Source organism: Tachysurus fulvidraco, chromosome 9 (genome assembly GCF_022655615.1).
Source record: "Tachysurus fulvidraco isolate hzauxx_2018 chromosome 9, HZAU_PFXX_2.0, whole genome shotgun sequence".
NCBI lineage: Eukaryota > Metazoa > Chordata > Actinopteri > Siluriformes > Bagridae > Tachysurus > Tachysurus fulvidraco.
The window spans coordinates 19,763,280-19,785,400 of NC_062526.1; the positions used below are offsets into that span (position 1 = coordinate 19,763,280).

Consider the following 22,121-nt stretch of genomic DNA (forward strand, 5'->3'; position numbering starts at 1 on the left):
AGAAATAAGAAACGTGATCAAAAACACTGGCTTCAGTAAAACTGATAACTACAAGTATCACATTGCAATACATCACATTAAATCACATCACAGCCACTCCCATTGTCAAGGACAAAATAAGACTTCAGAGTGTTATTTGCTCTGCTGAGAAGGTGATTGGCTGCAATTTGTTGCCCCTTCAGGACCTGAAAACATCCAGGACCCTGAAGTAGGCAGTTAAGATTGTGGCTGACCCTGGTCTTTACAAGGTACTTTCCTCCAGTACATGTGGCATATCAAAACACTCAGCACGATGAGGCGTGCAAGCACATTCACATTTTCTTTAGTTTTTCATTTGTGCTACAACATTTTGGTTAAAGGCTTATGTAAATAAAAGAATCAAAGATTATTTAACTAATAATCTAATAATTAAATATAAATATGTTAAAACTCTGTATAAGTACATACAAATTATGTATATAAATAATGTAGAACTCACTGTAAGTTTTTGTCCTTAACAATCAATTTTAACAGTATTCTGTATACACTTATAGTATTGTATATTCATTTAATTTTTTCATCACCACTGATGTTCTGGACTCTGTCCAAGTTTTTCTAATAGTTAGATGTGGGTCCAATTCTTATATTCTAGACTCTAGTAACCACCTGCTGGTGTCAAGATACAAATATACCAAAAACATGCATTATCCCACATGTTAAACTCTATAAACTCTTTTGCTGATAAAGTGTTGTAACTGAAGTATTTCAGAAAAGAATAGAAACATACCTGCAATATGAAGGAGTGAACTCTCAGTGTTGTAGCTTTTACTGATCCCACTGTATTCTGCAGTGTCTGACTAACTGAGTTACTATTTGCCTTCTTTTTTACTGCAAATGCAAATCTCCTCCTCCACCTTCTCTTTTCTCTTTTACAAAAAAATTTATGTAAATTGGAGATGGACAGGGCGTGAAAAACATAATTCCAGAGATGCTTTTTAATTTATCTTCAGTGTGTAATTTGAAATTGAAAGATACAGTTTAGTTTTGACAATTTAACTTAGCACAAAGAATAATAAACATTTACAACAACAAGTATCAGAACTGATACATATTTTATATAATGTTTCTTATTTATATTTGCACTCAACTTTCCATCAGTAAACAGGTGATAATTTCAACAAATATACTTCATGTTCAAATCGGATCACATGGTGTGCATGTGCAGAGCTCATAAAGAAGGTCGTTTCACTTAATATAGATAGATGATAGAATGTGGAAAGCCCGACATCAGCTAGTGTATGTGTTTGACAATTTCAGAAAATAGCAATACAGTTTAGTCAGGACCACTTTGTCAAATGAGAAGGTATTAGATGATATGCATACAGCTAGTGTTGGCGGTTTGGTTCTGTTCTGGGCAAAAATCCACGCGCCTGTCTGTGCGCATGCATAGACAGAGTGGGGAGAGCAGCAAATAGAAAATAGAATAGAATAGACACCCGTATGAGAACAGAAACATTAATCATGCATAGTATTAGATATGCTCGCTTACATGTTTTCGATAAATAAATAAATAAACAACTAACTAACTAACTAACTAACTATCTAACTATCTAACTAAATAAAGAGAGAGATGGGGAGAGAGAGAAAAAATATGTGAAGATTTATAACGTAAATTATACACACACACACACACACACACACTAACATAAGTTTTGGGTTTTGTCTTACATTCTGGATTTCATGTCTTTTATTTTGTAACCTTTTTTTGTGTTTTGTTTCCCTTCCCCTCATGTTATATTGCCCTGTGTATGTGTCATGTTGTGATTGGTATTTTTAGTCATCTGTTGTTTAGTTCTCATTGTCATTGGTTCCCCATGTGTATTTGGCCCTGAGTGCCATGTTATTTGTCAGTTGTTGTCTGTAATGTCGGTTTCATGTTTCTCGTCCAGTTTTGTCATTGCCCTTGCCTGGATTACTTTGTGCTTTTGTTTAATCAAAATCTTCTACCTGCATTTGCATCCTTTGCCTCATCTTTCAACTCACGTGACAAACACACACACACATGCATGCTGGTAGAATTTGCTTTGGGTTCACTTTGGAGAAGGCTGATATCAGGGAAGAGAGTGCCTAAAGAATCACAAAGAACTGTTGTTTGAGAATCATTGCTATAAATATCAATCATTGATATTTATATATGAAAGTGCAGTAACTCGTTTCATATAATAATGAAACGAGTTACTGCACTTTCATATATAAATACCATATTAAAGTTATTTATTTATTTATTTATTTATTTATTTATTTATTTATTTACCCTACAAATTCAGTTTTTCAACTTTTGTGAAAGCCACTTAGTTCATATTAATATATTTAGCAAAAAAGTATTAAATATTAAATAATGAAAAATGAGAGAGGACATGAATTAAGATAAAGAGGAAAAAATTATATGCTGCAGTGAATCTTGTGGTGTGTAAGTCAGTGTTTTCTTCTACTACTTCTTTTTCTGTACTTGTTAAGCTGCACTGTGCTGTACTGTATAATCCCTACAGAACCATGATCAGGCCTCTTATGACACTAACACACCCTCCTTTTTTTAAAACATGGCACCAGGCCCATTGGTGCATTCTGACCAAATGTTGCAGAGAACCTTTGTTTTGCTTAAGAAAAGCAGCTGTGTGATGTACCTGGCATCCACAGTCACTTGAGTACATTGTATACATTTTTGTTCCTGCTTTTTCTTTTGTAATTTCATTTCTTTCTTTCGTTCTTTCTTTCTTTCTTTCTTTCTTTCTTTCTTTCTTTCTTTCTTTCTTTCTTTCTTTCTTTCTTTCTTTCTGTCTTTACCTCAGATATAACTTAGTACACTTTCAAAATAATAGACTGTTCTGTTTAAAATATACAAATATGCTGTTCACTATTAGACTAAAATGTTTTTGATCATGTGGATATGTGATGAAATACAGCATGTGCTTCAGCGGCTAGGGGTCTTGTATTTACATTTACATTTACAGCATTTGGCAGACACCCTTATCCAGAGCGACGTACATAAGTGCTTAAATCTCTAACATTGAATACATTAATGCTGGTTCACTAGGTTACATACTTAAGATAATGAAAAAGTGTCAAAGGATTTTTTTTTTTAATATAAATGCAAAAGATAAGGAAAGAAGTGCTAGTTGAAGTGTTTCCTGAATAAGTAGGTCTTCAACTGCCGCTTGAAAATAGCCAGTGACTCAGCTGTCCGGACCTCTAGGGGAAGTTCATTCCACCACCTTGGTGCCAGAACAGAGAAGAGTCTTGTAGTATACTTGCTCTTACTCTTACTCTGAGAGATGGTGGAACCAGTCGAGCAGTGCTGGTAGATCGGAGGGTGCGGGGTGCAGTGCGAGGAATGATGAGGGCTTTGAGGTAAGAGGGAGCTGGTCCATTTTTGGCTTTGTAGGCCAGCATCAGTGTTTTGAATCGGATGCGTGCAGCTACCGGAAGCCAGTGGAGGGATCGCAGCAGGGGGGTGGTATGCGAGAACTTTGGCAGGTTGAAAACAAGCCGGGCAGCTGCATTTCGGATCATTTGCAGAGGACGGATTGCGTTCATAGGTAGACCTGCCAGCAGTGCATTGCAGTAATCCAGTCTAGAAATGACAAGAGACTGAACAAGTACCTGAGCAGTCTGTGTGGACAAAAATGGCCGAATCCTTCTAATGTTGTAGAGAAGAAACCGACATGAGCGAGTCACATTAGCAACATGAGAGGAAAAGGACAGTTGATTGTCCATGGTTACCCCAAGGTTGCGAGCTGTGGCTGAAGGGGAGATCAGATCGTTGTGCAAGGATATAGCAAGATCATGACCTGGGGATGAATCATCTGGGATGAACAGCAGTTCAGTTTTGCTAGGATTGAGCTTTAACTGATGAGCAGTACTCCATGATGAAATTTATGCCAGACATGCTGAGATCCGGTCAGAAGCTGTGGCATCTGATATGAGTGTCCTTGTATGATATTAAACATAAATGGCTGAATAAATCCACTATGAATTACCTTGAGATTATCTGGTTAGCGAAGTAAATTTTAAAAAAGCTGAAGGAGTAGGATAAATGGTGGTCATGAGGAACAGGTGAAAATTGCTTATTTGCTTACTTCAAGCGAGCTAACTTATGCAAATCTCTCTGTACCTTCGACCAACTTTTCATAAAATCTTAATTAAACCAAATTGATTGTGGGTGGAAGTTTATGGAGGGGTGAATTGGCTACACAAACTTAAATTTAAAATGTCATTTTTGTAGTAGTTTTTAGTTTAAATGTCAGACATATTGTAGTATTTGTCTTTAAGCATTTTCCAACATAATTCCTACATAATACACACAAACAAACCTTTTGAAGCCGAGTATGAAAGCTGAGTATTAAAATGAAACCATAAAAAGTACATAGTTGTAACACTTTATAGCAAATAGTGCATTGCCTTAAGTATTATTATGCTGAAATTTGGAGGGAAACGATCAATTTTATGTTTTTATTTTTACATTTACGGCATTTAGCAGACACCCTCAGTTGTAAGTGACTTACAACTGAGCAACAAAGGCCTTGCTCAGGGGCGGCAGCTTGGCACAACCTGGGGTTCAAACCCATGATCTTCCGATCAGTAGCCCAACACCTTAACCACTGAGCTACCTACATATTTTCTTATGTGACCTTCAGTGGCTATTTTCCTATTTAGTTATAAACTCAGCTGCTAATTTGTCTTCCTTAAGGCAAATTAGCTTATTCAAACCTCTCCGTCCCTTTTGTCCTACTTTACCTAATCTATGATCAAAAACCAAATGTCAGTGACTGACACACAGACCAAGTGGAGTGAAAATGGGATAGTTGTGTCACTTTACTATTATTATTGCTGTAACAGCACAATCTGCAACATCCTCCCCAAACTGGCAGAGGCTCTAACACCCAGAACACTCATGCACTTCCACATTCACAGCCCACACACAAACCTGTTGTCAATCAGCATTTACTCACAGTCACAGTTTAAAAGCTCTCTTTTTCATTGCACTCATTGTGATGATTATGTTCTGTTATTAAATTTCAGAGTAAACAATAAAATAATATAAAGTAAAATGTGAGCAGGATTAAATTGTACAAGGACTTACAATATATGGGTACACCCATCGCCCATTTTTTGTAAATATTTTATTATACTGAAGAAATGACACTTTAGTACAATGTAAAGTAGTGAGTGTATACCTTGAATAACAGTGTAAATTTGCAGTCAGCTCAAAATAACTCAACACACAGCCATTAATGTCTAAACCGCTGGACACAAAAGTGGCCTAAATGAAAATGTCCAAAATGGGCCCAAAGTGTCAATATTTTGCATGACCTTTATTTTCCAGCACTGCCTTAACCCTCTTGGGCACGGAGTTTTCCTCCATGATGACATCACGGAACTGGTGGATGTTAGAGACCTTGTGCTCCTCCACCTTTCATTTGAGATTACATTTACATTTAAATTTACATTTACAGCATTTGGCAGATGCCCTTATCCAGAGCGACTTACAAAAGTGCTTTTAAGTCTCATTGAATACATTAACTCTGGTTCACTAGGTTACAGACTTAAGATACCATTAGCCTAATTCACTGTTCAAAGTTTTTTTTTTAAAATACACACATACTGTACACCAAATAGGGATGAAAGTGCTAGTTGAAGTGTTTTATGAATACAGTAAGTAGGTCTCAACCGTCATAAGAAAATAGCTAATGACACAGCTGCCCAGACCCCTAGGGGAAGTTCATTCCACCACTTTGGTGCCAGAACAGAAAAGAGTCTTGTAGTATACTTACCTTTTAACCTGAGTGATGGTGGGACCAGTTGAGCAGTGCTGGTAGCTCTAAGTGATGAGGGCTTTGAGGTAAGAGAGAGCTGGTCAATTTTTGGCTAGCATCAGTGTTTTGAATCTGATGAGTGCAGCTACCAGAACCCAGTGGAGGGATTGCACCAGCAGGGTGGTATTTGAGAACTTAGGCAGGTTGAAAACAAGTCTTGCAGCTGCATTTTGGATCATTTGGTTCATAGGTAGACCTGCCAGCAATGAGTTGCCATAGTCCAGTCTTGAGATGACAACAGACTGAAGTACCTGAGCAGGCTGTGTGGACAAAAATGGCTGAATCTTTTTAATTTAAAAAATTAGCAACATGCAAGGAAAAGGAGAGTTGCATGTCTATGGTTACCCTAAGGTTGCAAGCTGTGACTGAAGGGGAGATCAGATCGTTATGCATGGAGTTTGCAAGATCATGACCTGGGGATGAATCACCTGGGATGATCAGCAGTTCAGTTTTGCTAGGATTGAGCTTCAACTCATGAGTCCTCATCCATGATGATAAATCTGCCAGACATGCTGAGATCCGAACAGAAGGCTGAGGTATTTGAGGGTGGGAAAGAGAAGATAAGTTGTGTATCATCAGCATAGCAGTGGTAAGAGAACCCGTGTGAGGAAATACCTTCAAATACTGAGCCCTGTTGGACACCAGTGTAGAGTCTGCATGCAGCAGATGTCACTCGCCTCCATGTTTCCTGATATGAGCGTCCTTCCAGGTAGCAAACCATTCCCATGCTGATCCGCAAATCCCAAGACTCCTGAGGGTGGACAAGAGAATCTAGATATACAGTCTACAGGTAGACTGTATCAAACGCTGCTGAAAGGTAGAGGAAGATAGAAGACAGATGACAGCTTGGCTGATCTAGCAGCATGTAGTTTCTCAGAGACATCCAAAAGGGCTGTCTCTGTTGAATGTGCTGCTTTAAAGCCAGACTAGTTGGGATCTTGGAGGTTGTTCTGTGAAAGAAAGACAGTTGATTATACACATGCATTCAAGATTTTTTTAAAGAAAAGAGGGAAGTGATACTGGTCTGTAGTTATTGATATATGATGGATCCAGATCAGGTTTCTTCAGGATGGGAATAACCCTTGCTCTCTTGAAGGTAGAAAGAAGCAAAGACTTCTGCAGTCAGGGAGGATGAAGCAGGTGGAGAAGAGAAGAGAAGAGAAGAGAAGAGAAGAGAAGAGAAGAGAAGAGAAGAGAAGAGAAGAGAAGAGAAGAGATGATGTTGTGGAGCTTAAAAGGGTCTTGTGCCGAAGCTTCAAGCTTATTCCTGTAGAAGTCTTGGCAGAAGTCACATCTGAGGAGAGCTTGGCCAGGAGTGTGTGGTAAGAATCAAGATCTGCATCAAGTTGTGATTTCTTCCACTTTTTCTCAGATGATCTTAGCTCTCTTCGATTGTTGCGCAGCACATCTGAAAGCCAAGGAGCAGAACAAGAAGTTTTCTTGGGTTTAGTAGGCAGAGGGCAGAGAACGTCCATGGTTGAGAAAAGAGAGGAGAGGAAAGTCTCTGTAATCCAAGAGTAGTGAGGAACAGGATCAGGAAGAGATGAAAGAGTGCCAGAAGCTACAGAAGAAGGGGAGACAGAGTGGATGTTGCGGCAGGGGTATGAGAGAGGGGGTGAGTGTTAGCTTTAGGTAGGATAGGGAGAGTGATGGTGAAGGATACCAGGTGATGATCGGTGATGTGTTGTGGGGTAGCAGTCACATCTGTAGCTGGGGAAGGATGTGTGATGCCCCACAGATTCCCCCAGTTTTAGGATCCCCAGTTCTGGCAGCATTCATGTAGGCAAGAATAAATCCTCACTGCTAAATCCTAAATCTTCACTGTAGGCAAGACACACATGTCTTTGTACTCCTCACCTGGTTGCCACCACGCACACTTGACACTATCTGAACCAAATAAGTTTATCTTGGTCTCATCAGACCACAGGACATGGTTCCAGTAATCCATGTCCTTAGTCTGCTTGTCTTCAGCAAACTGTTTGCAGGCTTTCTTGTGCACCATCTTTAGAAGAGTCTTCCTTCTGGGACAACAGCCATGCAGACCAATTTGATGCAGTGTGCAGCATATGGTCTGAGCACTGATATGCTGATCCCCCACCCCTTCAACCTCTGCTACAATGCTGGCAGAATTCATATGTCTATTACCCAAACACACTGACCACATGCACCCAACTCTGTTGGTCGACCCTGGCAAGGCCTGTTCTGAGTGGAACCTGATCTGTTAAACCACTGTATGGTCTTGGCCACCATGCTGCAGCTCAGTTTCAGGGTCTTGGCAATCTTCTTATAGCCTACACCATGTTTATGTAGAGCAACAATTATTTTTTTTTCAGATCCTCAGAGCGTTCTTTGCCATGAGGTGCCATGTTGAACTTCCAGTGACCAATATGAGAGCGTGAGAGTGATAACACCAAACTTAGCACACCTGCTCTATATTCACACCTGAGATCTTGTAACACTAACGGGTCACATGACACCAAGGAGATAAAATGGCTGATTGGGCCCAATTTGGACATTTTCAAGTATATTGATTTATTTTGAGGGAACAGCAAATTTACACTGTTATACAAGATACACTCACTACTTTAAATTGTAGCTGTTGCGGATTGCCCGCTGTTATTGGTGATTGTGTTATTGACCGCCGCAGAACTCTGGTCAGGGAGTTTGAGTCATCAGATAGAGTTTAGCCATTTATTGCGCAAGAATAACATTACACACAGGGTCATGTGTGCGAGATAGTTTCTAGGAATGAAATAAAGAAACAACTGCAAAACACATGATAACCATAACATGACATGTCTAGCACGAACATTAGCCAACTGGTACAACAGACACCATTCAGAAGCATTAGTCTTAACTCTCAATAAGTAACTGAGACAACATACTGCATAGTGCACTGAATTATTAAGAAACAGATGCTTAATACAATCAATAATAAACCATCACAGTAGTTACTGAACACCATTGTACAAATGTTACCGATGAAAAAAAACGATTAGCTATGCTAGCGGCTAACCCGGCTATATAACAGGTGCATCAACACAGTTAAAATACAGATTATATATATTTAACATCCTGTAGCAAAATGAATATCACATCGTAGTCTCCTTTAACAATCTCTATGATTATAGAGGAACAGTGGAGCACACTTACAGCTTTTCTTGGTGTCCAACTGATTGAGGGCCCAAATGGCCAGCAGGAAGAAGCTCCTCCTCATTTTCTGTTGGCATTTTGTCTTGGTTTTAGGGATTAGCAGCATTTCTCTGACCACAGCAGAGAGAAATGTCCATTGTTTGGATGGCTGATTTTTCTGGCTGATCTTCCTCGGTCCAGCAATGCTTGCTGTAGATGGATTGCAGTTCAGGGAGCTCAGTGTTTGCACCACTCTTGTAGAGCTTGGTTTTGCTTTGGTGCTGTTAGCAACCAGGCGTTTTCCATCAGGATGCTCTCTATGGTGCAGGTGTAGAAGTTCCTAAGCACCTTTAAGGGCAGTCTGCGATGTCTGGGATGTCTGAGATGGTATAGACACTGTCAGAAGTTCTTCACCATGGTGTCGAAATGACAGGTCCATGGCAGGTCCGGCAGGATGTGGACACCAAGGTACCAGAAGCTGTCCACTCTCTCCACTGGGGTCCAGGTCATGATGTGGGACTGGTAGTACCACTCCTGCTTTGTCTCAGTGAAGTAGAGGATGTTTTGCATCCCGAATGTCCCTCAGGAACATCAAGCTTGTTCTCCAGAGACTGGATGGGTCACAGTGTGTGCAAGCCCTTAGCCTATTTCTGATACCCCTCATGGCTGCTGCTTGGGGTCACGTCCTTTGTTCTGCCTCAATATCTCTCTTGGGCAACATGGATTGAGTGTTAAAAATTATAGATGGTAATTGTAGCTGTGGGACAGAAATTAAGTGAATGAAAAATGGTAGAAATGGGAAGTGATGGTCAGTGGATTCCCATCTTATAGCTAAGACATGAGTTATAGTAATGTTGGAAAGAGGGGGATGGTCAATTAACATCTTATAGCTAAGACATGAGTTGGGATGGAAAGACAGGGATGCAAACTCTGATACCACTGTTTGTGGATAAACTCAACATTTCCTGTTTGACACTTTCTTTTGCCTAATTTTTGTAAACTGTTTCCTGTTCTCAGTTAATTGCCTTACTAGCCCTTGTATCCTCTCATCCTGTCCCTATCTGACAATATGACAGTAGTGTGGAAATGTATTTATGGGATTTTGTTGCAAATACTTGTAGTGAGTGCTTTCAGTTTACAAAACACTATGAAATTACATACATACATACACACACACACACACACACATATATATATATATATATATATATATATATATAGATATATATATATATATATATATACATATATATATATATATATATATATATATATATATACATATATATATATACACATATGTATATGTGTATATATATATGTATATATATATATATATATATATATATATATATATATATATACATATATATATACGTATATATATATACTTATATATATACGTATATATATATATATATATATATATATATATATATATATATATATATAATTTCATACAAGTAAGGCCATAAAAGGGCATCTACATCACATCCCTCCATCTTCTACTTGTCTGAAAAAAGACCAAGTGGATGTATGGAGAGTGTCAAGTGATGCAGCATTTCAATCTGTTCTCAAGGAACCGGATTACAAATGTTAAATAGTGTCAATCCCTTTCAAGAGAACTAAATGCAGCATCATGGTTTGACAATTTGGGGCCATTAATACCAACGCAGCCAAATGCCGGGAGATGTCTAGCCAACCGGGTCCTGATAACATCACAGGTGACTATGTGAGCAAGGCATCAACTAGCCCTGAAGGACCTGGGCCCCAGGGGTGAGGTCAAGGTCCAAACTCTAAAACGGAGAGCCTGGACCAAGCACAGCAAGTGCAGAATCTCCTACTTCACTGACTCAAATATCCATGATCACTAAGACCCACAACAGCCACAATTAGAGCACGCCGGGGTAAATAAGGAAAATCGCTTCTTAGGTCAGCTGATCAAATGCTTCTTGACACCAAAAGATCAAAGATGAAGCTTAGAGGAGACTGTGCCTTCCCTGTTGTTGCTCCTAGGCTATGGAACAATTTGCATCAGACAGGCACCCACTGTTTCGATTCCCTGGTTTATGTTGAATTCTGAATTAATTGTTACTATATGATTATTTTTTATCATCTGTATTTTTTGATGCATAGCACTTTGTGTTCATCTTTGGCTGTTTTAAAGTGCTTTATGAATAAATTATTATTATTATTATTATTATTATTATTATTATTATTATTATTATTATTATTATTATTATTATAAGGGAGCCAAGTATGGGCCTAGACACCTTGATGTTGAGGGTAGGAAAGAACGGGAGCCTCCAACGTGGTTTAGGATCATACTGTGAAGATCTGATCACGTCTCCCGAATATTTGTTAAGTGATTTTAATTATTGTGATTTTTCAGGTTTCTGCTTTTGTTTCTACATTTTCAACAATACTCAAAATCAATTTCAAATCTACACAGCTTAATAAGATTTGGCACATAGTTTAAGCTGTCGTGTGAGTACTGAACGCTAGTTCCAAGAATGCCTTGTGGTCTAAAATTGCCCATCACTCACTTTCACTATATCAAGTCCAGTCACATTTATTGTCACATGATATAGTGAAGGTGAGTGATGGGCAATTTTAGACCACAAGGCATTCTTGGAACTAGAGTTCAGTACTCAGACGACAGCTTAAACTATGTGCCAAATCTTATTATCTTATATTCTGATCCTAAAAACAGTAAAATTAAAGATTAAAGAGTTATTAAACTTTTTTGAGTTGCTAATATACAGTATATGACCACATAGCCTTATTAGTGAGTGAGCAGTGTGATGTTATTTAAACATGTGATTGCATGGACAGGGTGTGTCATGATGAATACAGGAGCTGAGAATAGAACTGTGTGGGTTATAGAGCTTTAACATTGCTTCACAGAGGAATTCATGAAGATGGAGCTCAGGATTGTAGTAGAAAATTTTATGATGACCTGTTGAACTTGCAAAATGTGTACTGTACATGACCAGACACAGGGTGTTCTCTTTTAAGGTTAGCAGATACAGTACACACACAGTCTGTACCCTAACAGCAGAAGGTTCCAGACATTGAATGTATTGCCACTGATGGTGTTGTTTTTCTCCTTACCAAACATGGCAGGCATTAGTCGAGCTCCACAAATAGTCTCGTTTGGCTATAAGGACTTTGAACTGGACCTTGCCAATAAAAAAAATTTGCCAGATGCAAAGTATGCAACGCACAAAAATCCGACACAACGACACGGTCAAATTTCATCCGACATGAAGAACCACAAGAACCACAAGGAAAGGTAAGAAAGTAATTCCTTTATATTCAGCTTCAATAAGATCTATAATGATTGTAATGAATCTTTATATTCAGCTTCAACAAGATCTATAATGATTGTAATGAATCTTTATATTCAGCTTCAATAAGATCTATAATGATTGTAATGAATTAATAATTTAATTTTGTCATAAGTCATAATTTGGCCTTGTTTGCATATTATGTTTTTTTTTTTCTTATTATAAATGTGATCATTATCATCACTGATATGCCTTGTATAGATATGTATTGGAGAATTCGGCTTTAACAGTGGCAAAGCCAGAATTTTAATGTTGCGGGGCACCTTAAAATGAGCGGGCCACTCTATATTACATGTAGACTATAATGATTATATTAAATGTGCGCATTTTGAAGTTTTTGTGTGGACTGTGTATGGAAAGCAGGATGCTTATACTGGGTGTGCCTTACATGTCCTTAAAAGTGAAGCTGCAAGCTGTTTGATCATCCCACCCTCTCCATGTAAACGAATGAATAAAATTACACTTTCGATACACTTTTCAAAATGATGATTTAAGGTAGTTGTTATCATGCTGATATATATTTAATTGTTTGTTTTTGTGATACGTTTGATTTTAGCTAGTAATTTTAAGCTATATAAACGGGGCATGTCATTATGGTTGATTGGGTCTGCTTGAGAATTTTCACTCTAAGAGTGTGGGCTCAGATTAAAGAACTGGTCAGCATTTTGAAGCCCTTTGCTGGTGCCACTGATCTCACTCAGGTAGAGAAAGTTGTAGCCATAAGTGCTGTTATTTCCTGTGTTCTCTCCCACAACTATCACTTGGAAAACCAGAAAGAAGGAACACAATACTTGGTCAACCTAATCATTCAAATTTGAAGACTTGCCTTTGAAGGCATCTTTGTCAATGTAAAATTAAGGAATCCTGCCATTCTCTGATCCTGTTTATGTCAAAGCAGCTGTTCTTGATCCAGCCTTTGGGGTTAGATGGATAGAGAACAATGTATTGGTTGATGACAAGCTGAAGGAGCAGTTGACCATGGAAGTAAAAAGTAACTGATAGGCTAATTTTAGAATGAGACCCGATACTTGTAAATATTATATTATTAGTATTATTATTTATTTTTTTTTTTTACAGAATTTGGAAGTGCCGCACAATAACCCACTAAAAGATTGCAATCGTTATTTAAACACCCAAGTAATCTTATTCCTAAATGACAATGTTTACAGTTTGATCTCTGCAAACATTAAATTCTGAGTTGGCACTGCTGCTGGCCCAGAGAGAGCAGTTATCATGTATAAGTATGAAATAGAAACACGGATACTGGCAAGTAACAAACTGTTACAATCATTCAAACCATGACAGAAATACTGAGATAAATGTTTGTAGTTCAGATATACACACTTGTGTCTACGTGATTTAAAAGTAGCGATTTAAAAGTATAAATTTTAAAAAAGTTACTTAAAGTAAATTGATGTTTCAAATAAAGTTTCTGTTAGTCACTGTCACTTTATAATTCATTCAAAAGATTCTTTGAAAACACTGATTCATCCAGTAATGTTGAATATGAGTAATTTATGAGTGAGACATTGAATCATTTATTCAGTTTCTGACAGCTTAAAAATATTTTAAATTCAATATTTCTAAATAGACTACATCAATTAACATTTTGTCAGAACATTTGTCAAATTACATGAAATTTATTTTAATTGTCTATTTAGAAATCATGATTCTCAATGTATCCAGAATCATGCAGGTCTAGAATATTGTGTAGGTTTATTTGTAATTTTACATTTTTGTGTAAAATTCAGCAGGAGGCAGAGCATGCCAATATGGAACAGACAGGTCATGGAGATGAAGAAGTGCAAATCAAAGGTGATGAAACTGGGCTGTACTTATACCACAAAAAGCAGATGAAATCTATTCATTCATCGTTCACAGCTTAGTGCCAATGTCTTGGCAAACCTTATTTAATTTGACAAATTGGATTATATATCTTAGACTCGATTTTAAATGTTTTGTGTAAACAACACAATTTAATTTTATTTTCAGATATTAATGTAGCACATATATGCATATGATTTCATATATAATAAACTATATGTTTATTATATATGAAATCATATGCATATATGTGCTACATTAATAAGATACATTAATAAGATACATAATATATGTATGCAAGTCTTTTCTGTGCAAAGATAAATAGAAAAAAAATTAACCTCTATTTATTTTAGTACTGTGACTTGACTTGCTTAGGGTGAACCCTTGACTTGCCTTGACTTGCTTGATTTATCTGAACTGTGACTTGAGACTTGACTCAAGACTTTAAAGGGTTAAGACTTTAGACTTGCTGGGACTTGACCATGTGTGACTTGTCCCCACCTCTGCTCTGCACATTATTCATTCATTCATTATTCTCACATAATATAGTCTATGATCTCTAATTCAAAATCAACAGAAAACCTAAATGAAAGTCTACATAATACAAGATATAGACTACAAGAATAGCACACTGTTAGGCATAGGAAAGAGTAGAAAGTTTCACAATTTATTTCTGCTTCTGTACAAAAGGAACCAATGTTCCTTCTAAAACATGAGCAAGGAAGCGCATGCACATTCGTTACATTTAGTATTTTTAATCATGATTAAACACCAAACTGAAGAAAGGAAGACATTGTGAATCAATGGCTAGTACAATGCCTGATCACTGAATGACCAGGATAAACTTTCCAAGGTCTGTAAGATATATTTAAATATTCTACAATTTCATCTACGATTAACTTCTCAGTATGTTTTCAACCAACCTATAATGAGCATATCACTTACACTAACATAGATATTTTTAATTTGAGAAACAGAATAGGGTTAGAACCCTTTTTATCCTGAACTTTAATTATTTTTCTCCTTGAAAAACACATTTCCATCTGGTTGCTTTTTCCATTTCACTGTGATGTTCTCTGCCATCCCATGATCCTTTAGTTTCTGCTTGATCTGAAAAACAGGATTTTTATTACTCACTGATACATAGTGGAGACTCTATGTGAAATCTGTAAAAATGCAACAGAAACTGAAATCAACAGTCAGAATGTGATTACAGTACAGTGTGTCAGTGTCTGGTTCTGTCTGCAGTAATAAGAAGGAAAAAGTATGTTATAAGTGGAGTCTTTAGGAGGATGAGACTCACCTGCTCCAACATGGCCTCTTTTAGTGCAGGATCATTCACATCCTGACTTGACTGTACCTTCACTCTTATGATTCGTCTTTTGCTTGCTGGATATAGAAATGTATAGACACATACAAACACAAACAAGTTTAAATGTTTACTATTAGTTTAAATGTACAAATATTTATTTAAATATGAGACTCAATGAAACTTTAACTAACATGAGTAACAGAAGAAAGGCATTATGTCTGAGCACTGTGCATCAGCAGCCTGACCATTATTTATATAACCACAGTTTTCATTCTTCAGAGCATTATCAGGTTTTCCAGACATCCAGCTGCTGGTAGAGAAGCTGGTATTGTCTATCCACTTCCAGGTGTCTCTGGACAGACCGATCCAAACCAAGCCAGTGATCAGTCCTGCTATAATTGAGTTTTCTGTTGCATTTCTAGCACTGGCCAGATCAGTATAATGTGTTCTGCAGTAAGACTGAGCTGCAGACCATGTCAGACGATTAGAGATGTAAATGTACCTCTGATTGCCAGTTTTAATTCCTGAAAGAATAAAAACATTACCACTTGTTAATTATAAGTTGTAATAGGGTTGTCTTATGTTACTGTAATCAGGATAAACAACTTAACAACCCTCTAATGCAGGGGTCTCTAATCTTTTCCGAAAAAGGCCAGTTTGGGTACAGGGTTTCATTCTAATTAAGCAGAAGCCACACATTCATTTAATGGAAGCCCTTTCCAGAGAAGGTTGGACACATTCGGTTTAATGCAATCACACAAAACATGTGAGAAACATGAGCTTGAACCTAGTTCTCAGAATTACTATTACAAATGCCCTAACACACTGATCCACCAGTAAGCATTAGGTGATGGTGGGTTCAAGAAAACCAGAAAGGCCTAAAACCAAATAAAGTGAGGAATGTGTTAAAGTGTGGGAGTCTTAAATTAAAAAAACCTTTAAAAAAAATGGTTAGCAAAAAAGTGTTACGCAGAAACTAGAGAGAGGATCTTTTCTTTATTCCCCACAAAGACCTCTATAACCCCAAATCCAGGAAAAATTCAGTTTAGCAGCTTCATCTACACAGAAGAGTTTTCACTCATTTGCATAAATATGTAGCATTTCCCTTAAGTCTTATAGGACTAGACTGTTTTATAAGGCATTTGACCAAAAACCCTTATGCAGAGCAACATACATTTTATCTCATTTTTATTGGAACTGAGCTGTTGGGGGTTAAGGACTTGGGTCCAGCAGTAACAGCGTAGTCGACCTTGATGAGATTTAAATTCACAACCACCAATCAAGAGGCCAACATCGTAGCATCTAATCTATCATTTCCAGCTGTTACTGTCTACATCTCCCTCTGTCGGTGTGCATGGCTGTAATGCAACTCAAATATTTAAAGGATTACTTCGAAAAGTAAAACGTCTAGATGTAATTACACATAGAATGTATACAAGTTAAAAGATATCTTCAAAAGTATGAACACCAGTACACAATTTTCTGCATCAAATGGAAATGTCTTAAAAAAGTTATATTTAATGAGAACACTAACACCACACTTTCGACACTGTTTTTATTATGATATCCTTCTCTCCTGACAAAAAAAAATGCTGTTCCTTACCATCGAAGCACACAAAGGGGTATGCGGAACTACATGGTATATCAGACCATCCAGAACCGTACAACACAACACACGATTCACTACTCGCCCAGTTGTCAGGCTGTCCTGAATTCCACAGTTTCGCACTTCCCAGTGGCTCATTTCCCATGGACCAGCGCCAGCTGTTAATGGCATCGTACAGTCCAATCCAAGCACTGGAACTGAATTTTTGTCCCTGTAATTCATACTGAAATTGACTCATTTCATAACTGGTTTTGATGATAGCCAGATCAGTGTATTCAGTTCGACAGTAAGCCTGAGCATCACTCCATGTTTTCCCCTGCTGGATCAGAAAGTAAATAGGGACAGACAGGACGAGAGGGACGGCTCCTGTGGATGATAGATTTTAAGGTTTTATGCAATTGTTACAACTCCAGTCACACCTCCCCCAGAGGGAGTCATGAACAGATTCCTAAGTTTACTTCCTTTCCTTTGTTCACATTTTCTTTCTGTGTCTTGATCTGTCTGCTTTCTCTGTTTTGTGCTTGTGGATTCTGTGTTTTGGATTTGCCTAATTGATGGCTTTTCTGGTTATTTGGACTCCGCCTCTTTTCTTGTTCTGCCCTTATCTCCTGTTTTGTATTCTATGCTGATGTGTCTTTATAAATATCAGCGTATGGATTCTACTTCTTCTGAGTCCACTTCATGACAGCAATGCTAGATCAACATTAATTTTTTTTCAGTATGATATTTCCTCTCATCTTTCCTTAAGTGCAAATCATTAAATGCTAAATGCATTTCTGTGTATTTTACATATGTATACATGATATACAGAATATGTAACTAGTACTTTGTCTCCTATAAATATTATAATTACTTTTGGTAGAGGTGGACTGTATTCTTTGCTGTATTATTTGCTCACCTGTGAAACACAGGAGCATGAACAGACGCTGTTCCATCACTGATGTGTTGAAACTCACTAAGAGATAAGAAATGTGATCAAAACCATTGGCTTCAGCAAAACAGATAACTGCAAGTATCACATTACAATACATCACATCAAATCACATCACTGCAACTCCCATTGTCAAGGACAAAATAAGACTTCAGAGTGTTGTTTGCTCCGCTGAGAAGGGGATTGGCTGCAACATCTATGGAAGTAAGACAGTGTTTACATTTTTAACTTTGGCTTAAACCCATGAAGTATAATTTATGTGGGGTGCAAAATTTTATATTGTAGTGACTGTCATAATATCATAAGACATAATGAATACATATTATGTTTGCCAATTTATTACGGTGTTCTCTATGCAGAGACAAGATACTTATTTTTCCTATTAGGAATGATGTGGAGTCATCATAATGTAATACTTTATATACTTGTGATATTATTTAGATTTCTTTGCATGATTGAGTTTCTCATGGAGCTCACATGGCCATTTTTGGTGTTTAATGATTTTTCGAAATAATATTAACTCAGCTCTAGGTTATTTTTCATCTGTGCTACAACATTGCGGTTCTTGAAAGGCTTATGTAAATACAATAAGCAAAGATCATTTAATTAATAATCCAAATATAAATATGTTAAGATTCTGTATAAATACACATAAAATATTTAGATAAATGATGGAGAACTCACATCACTACATCATCACTGTAAAGCTTTTGTTTTTAACAATCATTTTTTTACAGTATTCAGTATACACTTATAGTATTGTATATTTATTAAATTTTTTTCATCACTACTGATGTTCTGGAATCTGTCCATGTTTTTCTAATAGTTAGATGTGGATCTGATTCTTATATTCTAGACTCTAATAATCGCCTGCTGGTATCAAGATCTCTGTACAGCTCTGCTCTAAGGAATACAATTATACTAAAAACATTCATTATTCCACATGTTAAGCTTTTTAACATGTTACGTTATTAATGCAGTATTTTAGTAAAGAACAGAAACATACCTGAAATATGAAGGAGGTAAACTCTCAATGTTGTAGGTTCTATAGTTCTCAGTGTCTTTCAGAGATGTTCTGCAGTATCTGACTAACGGAGTTACTATTTATCTTCTTTAGAAGATGATTAAATGCAAACCTCCTCCTCCTCCTCCATTTTGATAGTTTGCAAAACAGATTGGATGTAAATCTAAGACAGACAGGGCACAACTGGGGGAAAAAATACAAAAAAGACCAAAAATACAAGCCTTTCTGTCATGTGATCACATATGGTGCTGCTTTTTGTAGAGCCCTGTATAGTTACCTTTGCTCTACCCTTGAATTAGTGCCTGGTGGACTGTACACTGTGACAATGAGCATGATAATGAATTATCTGGGTAAGTAGAATGGACTGCATTTAACAATTCTAAAATCCATCAGTGATGAACACTATTTTGAGACCACAACAACATTCCTTCACCATTTAGTCTGGGTGTAAATTTGAGTCTGTGGTGGAATCTGCTAATTTTTTGGGTTGTCTGCTGGGGCAGCAGCATCTATGATGAAGACGGGAAGAGACTGGATAAAATGATGAAGAAGATCAGCTTTCACCTGGAATGCACCCTGGAACCAGTGTACATGGTAGAAGAAAGGAGGATGACAGCCAAGCTATCATGTATGATGGAAAATGACTTTAACACCATGCTTGAGACTCTGATGACCAGCTGGACAGCACTTATAGTGGCAGGCTGCTTAACCTAATGTGTGTGAGGGAGAACTACCGCAGTTCCTCCCTTCCTGCTGCTTCTTGGAGGGTGCTCCAAGTAGACCCCACCAAATATCTAAATACAAACATATTTAATAGGTCTAATATTAATCTTGAACTTTTCTATAATATTAATCTTTGTATAATATAAAACCTTTACTACTATATTTCTACTGTTCTGCTTTGCATGTTTTTCATAATCAATGGATAATTTTATGTTAAGTCTTTTTATGTCTCTTTTTATTTCAATCACCTTGTCTTAATATTATAGTTTTCTTTAAAGAATCATTATCTTATCTTAAACACACAGACTCCCACCTCCAGTCTTGCAATTGCTTAGATTGCTTAGTCTTGCAACCTGGCTAGCTGAATAATTGCAACTTGAATACTGTACTTTGGGACATGTTTTGATAAAAAATTAATACAGGGCAATTCCTGGGTTCTCACGGGAATATGCTGAAACCTTCTTATTTTATTGTTGTGCAATGTTCTTCAATTAAGACTTTAGTTAGTGTTAGTGCTAGTTGGTGTGACACCAGGCACATGTCACATTCTGACAAAATAGTTTTGCATAAGAAAAGCAGTTTCCTTGTGTAAAAGGCTTGGTATCCACGGTCATATATTAACATTAGATGCATTTTTTGATTTTTTAAGTCATTGAAAAACGTTTTAAGTCAATGGCTATCATCATCTGTTCAATTACTAGCATAATCAGGCATTGAGTGGGAAGGTGATTCCATTCACAATTTCAGCAATCTTGTAAAAAATTATACAAAGAAGGACTTCTTTAAAGACACGACATACAGGCAGATCCAGGAAGACCAAGAGCATACTCGGCAGTATAATGTTGAGTGTCATGACAAACAGGCAATAAACAGCAGTTAGGAATACCCTACACATCAATAAGAATTACCAGATACAACTAGAGGACAAGCTATTCAAAACAATATCAACAATTTGGGTACAGAGGGAGAGTATAGATGCCATTTTACATTTGGTGTTAAACTGAACTGCTTATTTGTTTCCTTCTAGCAAATCAACCTATGCAAACAACTCTGTGTGACCTAATTTGAATAAAACCTTGATTAAATCAAATCAGAGTCTGGGTGGGAGTGTTTAGCGGGGCAAATCAAATAAAATTTTATTTGTCACATACACATACATACAGGGTACGACAAGCAGTGAAATGCTTTTTTGCATCTGGCCGGTATATAAGCATAAAAAATGCAATGCAATTTAGGATTTAAAAAAAAATAAACCAAAACCGAAAGTAGATAGATAAATAAAAAAGTATAAACTATATAAAAACTATATAAAATATGAAAATATATGTGGAAAAACAATGTATATACATATACATAAATGTGTATGGTTTTTTAAAGATTGTCCAGTGTCTATGTGCAGTATGGTGTGTAAATAGTGTATACTGTATAGTGTATAAAGTGGCACTGTGCTGTGCAAGTCCAGAGTTAAAGTGACAGTCCAGAGTTCAGAGATGGGGGATTCGAGTCATATGACTTGACTCGAGTCGGACTTAAGTCACACATTTGAGACTTGAGACTTGGTTGACAAATATTTAAAAAAAAGACTCGACTTGACTTTGACTTGACATTCATGACTTGAGACTTAACTCGGGCTTGAGTTAAATCTAACCACGTGACGCAGCATGCAAGCGGAGTGAGAGCGCGCACTAACTAATAAACCTTAACAGTCGTGACGAAACATGGAAGGCGCTACTCCAAAGATTATTAAATTCGGGTACCGGGATTTTGTGCAAGTTGAGAAGAGAAGAACAGCAGTATGCGACCACATCGCTCACAACCGAATGACAAAGTTCTATCAAATTAATTTTTTTGCAAGCGCAGTGTAGTCTAAATGGTTGGTCACTGTTTATGTGGAAATGTCAGCTTTTTCGCAATACCACTAATTGGTCTTCAGTGTTAGGCTTTGAGTGAAAAGCTTATGGATTTTTTATGGGGATGCACAGATATATAAAAAACATAAATATAAATACAAAAATAAAAAACTTAAGAGTTGCAAGCACAGCCATATTCTTGTCTCGCATGCACACACACATTCAATTTAAAGGTATAGTTCACCCAAAAATAAAAAAATTCTTTCATAATTTTCTCACCCTCATGATGTTACAAACCTCTATAAATTTCTTTGTTTATATGAACACGGAGGAAGTTTGTAACTAAACCATTCATGAGCCTGATTCATTTCCATTGTATTCTTTTTTCCCACTATGGAAGTGAATAGGGCTCATGAATGGTTTGGTTACAAACAGTCCTCAAAATATCTACATGTGTGTTCATCAAAACAAAGAAATTTATACAGGTTTGTTACATCATGAGGGTGAGAAAAAGGAG

At 37.0% G+C, this 22,121-nt stretch overlaps 1 protein-coding gene across 1 annotated transcript; it reads right to left on the minus strand.

Annotated features, from left to right (window-relative positions):
* Positions 1-14,900: 14,900 nt before the first annotated feature.
* LOC113637412 (putative C-type lectin domain family 20 member A) lies at positions 14,901-19,067 on the minus strand. Its single transcript, XM_027138043.2, has 6 exons — positions 19,014-19,067; positions 17,975-18,031; positions 17,074-17,442; positions 15,662-15,994; positions 15,462-15,547; positions 14,901-15,268 (listed from the first exon to the last, which is right to left on the minus strand). Exons 2-6 carry the CDS (start codon positions 18,009-18,011, stop codon positions 15,167-15,169), a joined length of 927 nt encoding a protein of 308 aa, XP_026993844.1. The 5' UTR covers positions 18,012-18,031; positions 19,014-19,067; the 3' UTR covers positions 14,901-15,166.
* Positions 19,068-22,121: the final 3,054 nt, after the last annotated feature.